The 8,679-nt window shown below is 41.7% G+C and overlaps 1 protein-coding gene across 1 annotated transcript; it reads left to right on the top strand.

The window, feature by feature from the left end:
• The first annotated feature begins 7,067 nt into the window (after positions 1-7,067).
• On the top strand, positions 7,068-8,249 carry LOC109794287 (uncharacterized). The gene is made up of 2 exons (XM_020353745.2): positions 7,068-7,313; positions 7,359-8,249. The coding sequence occupies exons 1-2, from the start codon at positions 7,068-7,070 to the stop codon at positions 8,247-8,249; spliced, it is 1,137 nt and encodes a 378-aa protein (XP_020209334.2).
• The last annotated feature ends 430 nt before the right edge of the window (positions 8,250-8,679 follow it).

The raw sequence follows: 8,679 nt of genomic DNA on the forward strand, positions 1-8,679 counted from the left end.
ACTCTTACCCATATCGGCCAAAGATGAATGGGGCAGTCGAGGCAACCAATAAGAGCATCAAGAAAATAGTACAAAAGATGGTTGTCTCATTTAAGGACTGGCACGAGATGTTACCCTTCGCTTTCCATGGTTATAGGACTTCTGTACGCACATCTACAAGAGCTACTCCATTCTCCCTCGTCTATGGGATGGAGGCAGTGCTACCCGTCGAAGTCGAAATACCTTCCCTAAGGGTAATCATGGAAGCAAAACTTTCCGAAGCAGAATGGGTTCAAAGCCAGTATGACCAGTTGAACCTCATTGAAGAAAAACGGCTGAACGCCATATGCCATGGTCAAGCCTATCAGAAGAAGATCAAAAAAGGCTTTCGACAAGAAAGTCCACCCTCGAGTCTACCATGAGGGAGAGTTGGTAATGAAGAAATTGCTACCAACTCAAAAGGACAAAATCGAAAAGTATGCCCCAAATCACGGAGGACCATACGTGGAAAAACGAGCCTTCTCAGGAGGAGCATTGATCCTCACAGACATGGATGGAGAAGAACTTCGATACCCAGTCAACACTGACGTGGCAAAGAAGTACTATGCTTGAAGATGTTGCTTGCATAGGCCCGCTAGGATGAAAACCCAAGAAGGGCGTCCTAGGCAAAAGTTAGGGCAAAATAAAAAGCCCGCCAGTACAAGGGTACTAGGCAAAATAAAGGCAAAATTATCCCCGCTAGGACACGTCCTAGGCAAAAGTTAGGGGCAAAAGAATAAGATGTATAAGATAAGCAAGCAACGGTCACTTGAATCGAAAACCGAAAGGCGGTTCAAGTGATTATCTTCTAGAAGCGAGCGTCTTGCAGCATCTACACTCCTGGCTCAGGCATCTCACCCGAAGCGATTAAGGGAACGGGAAGAGCGACAATTACAGATATAATTGTTTAAGCCAAAAAATGTATATAGCCTACCCTGGCCAGCCATTCTTCAGAAATTCCTTCTGTATATCTTTCTGTAAAAACACTTGTGAATATTAATAAAATATCTATTCATTTCTTTCCTCTCTTGACCATGTGATTATGCCTCTAAATTGGTATTTCTAAAAAATTGTATGAAATTCCTTAATAATCGGTCAATAAAGAAAATTGGAGGGGTTCCTATAAAATCCATAATCTTCTGCATAAAAGGCTCACAAAAATCCTCCCTCGCGTCGATGACAGAAACTCCTTCAAAGAAGAAGAGGATAGGGAGAGCCATTCACTTTTCTAAATAAAAGAACAAAAATAAAAACTTGCATCGCGTGCATCACACACATTAGTTGCACATTTAAAGACCTTACCATGAGGCAATTACATAAAATAGAAAATAGGAAAAATTGCTTGTGTATGACAGCAGCAAACAAAATGAAGAAATTCAGAAAATCAACAGCATCATACAGAATAATTGAGCCTGGAGAGGCTCGCCAAAATAATACTCCTCAGAGACATTTCTGTACAGAAAAAGCCAAAACCAACAAAAAGGCAAAAATACAGAAAAAGTCAAAATCAACAAAAAAAATACAGAAAAAGCCGAAACCAGCAAAAAAGGCAAAAACACAGAAAAAGCCAACAAAAAGGCAAAATACAGAAAAATCCAACAAAACTGAGCCTGGAGAGGCTTGCCAAAATAATACTCACCAAAGGACATCTCAGCTTGCATTCTTAGGTTGAACAAGAAAAGCAACTCATCGTACAGAATAATTGAGCCTGGAAAGGCTCGCCGAAATAATACTCTCTCAGAATAACTGAGCCTGGAGAGGCTCGCCTAAATAATACTCTATCAGAATAATTGAGCCTGGAGAGGCTCCCCGAAATAATACTCCCCAGAGATATCTCAGCTTCCACTCACGGGCCAAATTCCCCAGTGAAAGCTATCAAAGCAAGATCGACAAAATTCCCAATGGAAGCACGATCACCCAAGCAGTATATCTAGTCAAAGGACTTAGACTTCCTCAGTGGAAGGTAGCTTTCCAACTCAAGCGATGAGTGAAGCTAAGCCTGAAGAGGCTTTCTAAATAATACTCTGGGATATATAAACTTTAAATCCCCACTCGCCTACTCAGAGGCATTCCTACAAAAAGCAAAAATCCAAAAGATCAATAACAATTCCCCAAGCGGAATCTGGCTTTTCAGCCAAACATCAAGCGTCAAGATGATCTGCCTAATAGAAGAGGCTAATCAAAATTAATGACAAAATCCCCAGCGGATAATAGCCTACACAGAGGCAACAAAACCAGGAAAACAAAAAGAGTCGCCCGAATAAGGACAACCGGGATACTCCACCTACGTCAAAAGGACGTCAGCCAAACATAAGGCATCGCTCAACTCAGAGAGAGAGCATCTGTGTCTACACCCCAAGGAGTCAGAAATTCCCCATGGGTACCAACAATGCAATGCAAGTTGGGGCACAGGAACCTATGAATGACTGCACATCCCCTAGACGGATCCCTGCGTTATCCAGCCCTCAGTGGCACAAAATCAGAAAAACCGTCGAAGCAGCATCGTGGACTGTGGAGACAAAAAAATCATCTCAAATCCCTGGAGAGGGCAAACTCAACTGCCGAATGTTAAGACGCAGACCCTGGAGAGGGTAAACTCAACTGCCGAATGTTAAGACGCAGACCCTGGAGAGGGTAAACTCAACTGCCGAATGTTAAGACGCAGACCCTGGAGAGGGTAAACTCAACTGCCGAATGTTAAGACGCAGACCCTGGAGAGGGTAAACTCAACTGCCGAATGTTAAGACGCAGACCCTGGAGAGGGTAAACTCAACTGCCGAATGTTAAGACGCAGACCCTGGAGAGGGTAAACTCAACTGCCGAATGTTAAGACGCAGACCCTGGAGAGGGTAAACTCAACTGCCGAATGTTAAGACGCAGACCCTGGAGAGGGTAAACTCAACTGCCGAATGTTAAGACGCAGACCCTGGAGAGGGTAAACTCACACTACCGAATGTTAAGAGTCAGGGCCTGGAGAGGCGATACTCAACTGCCGAATGTTAAGAGGCAGGGCCTGGAGAGGCGATACTCAACTACCTCATGTTGAGAGGCAGGGCCTGGAGAGGCGGTACTCAACCATCAGCGTCGTCAGAGGCACGTTGGTGTTCAACTTCCAGCTCGGGCGTCGAGTGAAGTTGACCCTGGAGAGGGTAAACTTAGCTGCCTAGGTCGTCAGAAACAACCGAAGCAGAGCCTGGAGAGGCAGTACTCAATCATCGGTAATGTTAACACTGGTGTCTAGCTTCCGGCTCGGGCGTCGAGTGAGGCTAGGCCTGGAGAGGCGGTACTCAACCATCAGCGTCGTCAGAGGCACGTTGGTGTTCAACTTCCGGCTCGGGCGTCGAGTGAAGTTGACCCTGGAGAGGGTAAACTTAGCTACCGAGGTTGTCAGAAGCGCCGAGGTATGCAACAACCTGGAGAGGCTACTCAACAATTTTCCACCGGAAGACGCTACAAGTCAGAAGGTTGGCACATCACCCGGACAATTGGGTCAACTCCTTTACTTGTCAGCCGGTACACCAAAAGGCCGTCCGACTAAGTAAAGGGGGGGCAGCTGTAGACCCCTAAAATTGTCCGGGTCAGAAATAAGACTCGAAGACTCTCGAAGATCAAAGGAAAGTCACCCGGAAGGACTCCTGGAAGACCCTGGAAGACCCTAGGATGACAATCTGTAGGTTTAGAGGTCTTAGAGTAGCAAAAAATAAGAAAGTGGAGGGAATGAAGCCCAATACGGCCTCCCAGAAGTTCAATACGGCCGTATTGAAGTTTCTGAGCTTCAATACGGCTGCATTGAACTCAATACGGCTGCACTGAACTTCAATACGGCCGTATTGAGGTTTTTGAACTTCAATACGGCCGTATTGAATTCAATACGGCCGTATTGTAGTTCAAAACTTCAATACGGACCGTATTGACCCTCATAAACCGTATTGAGCCTCATCCCTATAAATATGACGTCAATGGGACGTCATTTCACACTTTTACACTGAGTTTTAACTCCCTCCTTGAGTATTCTGGGGTTTTTGAGCAGTGTTCTGCCCTAGAAATCTCTCTGGGAGTCGATCCGACGAAGTTCTGAAATTCCGAGCATTTAGCTTGGAGATTCGAACTTAGTCGAAGAGAAATCCTCCGGATTTCCATAGTCAAAAATTATTTTTAGGAAGGAGTGAGCGGGCTTGTAGAGCGAGGGAACGCCAAAAAGCTTCCCAGTTTTACTTGATATATAAAAAGCACGCTTCAAGAGGTTTCTTTTCTAAAAATCCCTTCTTTTACTGCTTTCTGTGTGCATATTAAACTGTCATCATGTAGATAGTTAATTTATAATTGCTTAGAATAAATAGGGGTAATTTAGTAATTTTGCACTATTATTTTTAGAAATAATCTGTCATAGGGAACCCGAAAGGGGCGCTGTGGGGTGCTAACACCTTCCCCACACGTAACCGACTCCCTTACCCGACTCTGGTTGTAATGGCCGAAGTCGATCTTTGAATCGATTGCCTTAAACTTCTTTTTCCAATGTTTTGAGTAAAACATTGGTGGCGACTCCATGAACCCTTCCTTTTTATGAAAACCGCTAATCCATGGAGGGTCCCGCTTGGGATTAATATGGATTGGTGAGCCTTTTAATAAAATTGCTTGTTTGACAAGGTCTCAGTTTGAGAATAAGTCATTCTAGCAATCCATATTTTTAAACAAATAAAAGAGTCCAACCATCCTTCGCGAGTGCCGAAAGCCCGTTTCGGGCCGGTGGCGACAAGGATCAAGGTGAGATTAAAAGAGTTGAGAATGATGCAAAGGCACTAAACATTATACATTCTGCATTAAACTCTGATGAATTTTTTAGAATTTAAGCTTGTACAGTAGCAAAAGAAGTGTGGGACTTAATTTAAGTGACACATGGAGGAACTTCTGATGTTAGACGTGCTATAAAGAACACTTTCATCCAAGAATAAGAGACGTTCAAAATGACATAAGGAGAGACTATCATCGATATGTGATGAGTCAATATTTTCCTCCATTTTCTTACCTTTCTGTACTTATTTTAATCTCTGATTTGTGCTTAATTGTTTATATTCTGCACTATTTTCTATTTGGGCTTTAATTGGACCGGTAATTCATATTTTAGCTAATTTGAATTTTTTGCATCTAATTATTCCAAATTTCATTTTCAGGGCAGTTTAATAATTATTTGAGCTTGGAATTAATTTAGGACTTCAAGTGGAGCTGCCACGTCATTTTCCACCTCAGCATCATTTTCCACCTCAGCATTTATTTTCAGTTTTTAGTCTATTTTATTGTAGTTTGGTCAGACTTGTATTGTGGAGGGGCCAAATTTCGTTTTAGGTCATTTAGGTCTAGGGTAGGGCTGACTGGGCAGCCACTAACATGAGAGGCTGATGTCACTACGTAGCTCTCTCTCATTCTTTGTTCCTGCACGTTTTTGGCTTCCATGTTCTGCTTCCTTTACGTTTTGGCTGCTCTCTATTTTTCTTTACGTTTTCTTTAGTTTTTATGGTTGTATTGTGAGACTCCATTTTCATTTTGAATACAGATTGTTCATCTCATTTTGTTTTCCTTCTCTACCTTGCATTTTCGTTTCCCTTCTCTGCCTAGCATTTCTGTTTCGTTTCTGTATTTTAATGGAAGGCTAAAAACCCCTGGGTTGGCTTCTTGTTGTGGATTATAATCTCTGTTTGAGGTTGGGTATGTGTTTTTATCTCTCTTCTGCTTTGTTCTTCTTCATTTAACCTCTGTATCAATGTGTCCATGCTTAATGGGCTGTGTTCAATGCCATAGTTTCTTAATCTGTGAAGAGGTTGATGTTAAAGGTTGTGTTTTATTTATTTTTGTTGTGTGTTTAGTGTTTTAGAGTCTCTGTTATGTTATGTGTGTTTTTGGTGTAGTGTTTTAGTGTATCAATATATCAGTTTTAGTGTATGATTTTTTGTTTCAATTTTGTATGAATTTTGTGTATCAGTTTGGTGCTTGCATTTTTGTGTGTCATTACATGTTATGTTGTGTATTTGTGTTTGTTATTAGTCTCCCCAGGTGTAGCAAGTAAGCCAGCTGAAGAATTCATGTTGTTAAGTCTGATGAACAGTAAACCAATGGAACAGTAACTCAAATTTGGTTTTTGATGCATTTGTTGTCATGTGTTTGTCATAGCTGATCTTTATTGCATTTGATAGGCCATTGTGACCAATTATATTGATTCCATTTGGTGTGCTGAATCATTTTTGTGTGTGTTGAGTTTCAATTCTGGTGCATTTTGTGGTGCATTGTGGTGCAAAATCTGGTGCATTGTGGTGCAAAATCTGGTGCGTTTTGGCTCAAAATCTGGTGCGGTTTTGCTCTGTTTTGGTGCGTTTTCTGGTCTGTTTTGGTGCATGCTCTGTTTCGGTCTTAGCATACTCTGTTTTGGCTGTCTACTACTCCTCTGTTCGGGTGCCAAAAATGTGGGAAAATGATGTGCAAGTCTTGCAAAATCTGGTGCATTTCATGTGTGCGTGAATAGTGCTGAATAGTGCCATAATTTTCCAATTAATTGTGATTTTTGGTTTTGATAGCTAGACTTGTTAATTTTGTCTCAAATTTTGTGTGGTAACTTCATTTAACCTATATTTTGTGTAAAAAATAGCTAGGGCACATAGTTTGGTCAAAATTTGGAAATACCAAAAATTTTGAAAATTGTTTTTAGCAAAACTTAAAAGGGCCATAACTTTGGCTCTGGTTATCAGAATTAGGCAAAAAAATATTTCATTTTGTGTAGAAAAAAAAGATCTATCCAACCCACACAAAAAGATCTTCAAAAAAGTGTCATTTACTATTTCTTTTTTATTTTTCAAGTTTTATTTCACTATTTTTCCAAACTTTTCTTAGGTAGTTCATGTAGATAGGCTTTGAATTTTGTTCTCAAATTTTTTGCGGTAGTTTCTAATTATTTTAGGATGATATTGGTGCATTGGTTTTGATAGTTTCTAAGTTTTCATGAAAATTCCCTTTTTACCCCTACTGTTCACGTAGTAGTTGCATGTGGTTCCATGTAGTGCATGACTAGGAATAATCCACACACTTTGCATCCATTTGATCCTGAAATTGATAGAACATACCATAGATTAGTTAGAGAGCATATAGTCCCACCTGAGAGTGATATCCATAGTGTGAGTGTAGCATCTGAAGTTGACTCAACTGAAAATATGGGTGACCAACCTGGACCTCGAGAGAGAACACTTAGGAAGATGGCTGCACCTGATTTCACATATGAGAGTTTATGCATCCAATACCCTGAGGAAGATGTTCCTTTTGTGCTTAAAACTGGACTAATCCATTTGTTGCCTAAGTTTCATGGTCGTGTAGGTGAGGATCCACACAAGCATCTCAAGGAGTTCCACATAGTTTGTTCCACCATGAGGCCACATAATGTCCCTGAAGATCACATCTACCTGAAGGCATTCCCTTTTTCATTGGAGGATCTTGCCAAGGACTGGTTGTACTATCTGGCTCCTGGTTCAATAACAAGTTGGGATGACTTGAAGGGAGTGTTCCTCGAAAAATTCTTCCCTGCATCCAGGACCACTACAATCCGGAAAGACATATATGGAATTAGGCAACTCATGGGGGAGAGCTTATACGAGTACTGGGAGAGATTCAAGAGGCTGTGTGCTAGCTGCCCTCACCATCAAATTTTTGAGCAGCTATTATTGCAGTACTTCTATCAGGGGTTGAATATAATGGATAGAAGCATGATTGATGCAGCTAGTGGAGGAGCTTTAGGAGATATGACACCTGCTTCTGCTAGAGGGCTGATTGAAAAAATGGCGTCCAACTCACAACAATTCAATATGAGGAGTGATGCCATAGTTGTGAGGGGTGTGCGTGATGTGGTAGCCTCAGATTCCACTGAACATAAGAAGCTGGAAAGTAAGATTGATGCTCTCACCACCTTGGTTTCACAACTGGCTGCAAATAAAAAATCAGCTCCACCACCAGCAAAAGTATGTGGCATCTGCACTTCAATTAGTCATCCAACAAATGTTTGTCCCTCCTTGCAAGACTCTTCTACAAGTCCTGATGCCCCACAAGCATATGCTGCTAACATTTACAACAACAGACCTCCACACCAGCAACAACATAATTATGATTTGTCTTCCAATAAATACAATCTTGGTTGGAGGAGTCATCCTAACTTGAGGTGGGGAAACTCTCAGCAGCAGCAGCAGCAAAATCCATAACCTTTCCAGAACAATCCCTCAAGTTCTACATATCAGCCTCCTCAACAGAGACCTCTTCTTGTATCTGCACCTCCACCAGCTCCTCAACCTTTTACTTCTGAACCTTCATTGGAGGAGTTGGTGAGGCAGATGACTCTTCAAAATATGCAATTCCAACAAGAGACCAGAGCCTCCATTCAAAGTTTAACAAATTAGATGGGGCAGATGGCCACTCAACTCAATCAAGCACAGTCCCAAAATTCAGACAAGTTACCTTCATAGACTGTGCAGAATCCAAAGAATGTGAGTGCCATCATGATGGAAATCTAATCCCCAAGGATCCATTTGGAAGAGGTAAGACCAAGAAAGGTGAAGGATGATCCAAGAAGGCTCACCCATGAAGACCATTGGGCCTTTAATTAGGTCCATGGTTAGGAAGCTAGAGGAGACT

This window comes from Cajanus cajan, chromosome 3 (genome assembly GCF_000230855.2).
Source record: "Cajanus cajan strain Asha chromosome 3, NIPB_CcT2T_4, whole genome shotgun sequence".
Classification (NCBI taxonomy): Eukaryota; Viridiplantae; Streptophyta; class Magnoliopsida; order Fabales; family Fabaceae; genus Cajanus; species Cajanus cajan.

Excerpts from the sequence above, each read along its gene's own strand:
- LOC109794287 (XM_020353745.2), top strand. The coding sequence starts at position 7,068 with ATGACTAGGAATAATCCACACACTTTGCATCCATTTGATCCTGAAATT. Across the intron at positions 7,314-7,358 it reads TCCAATACCCTGAGGAAGAT|TTTCATGGTCGTGTAGGTGA; the intron begins GTTCCTTTTGTG and ends TTGTTGCCTAAG.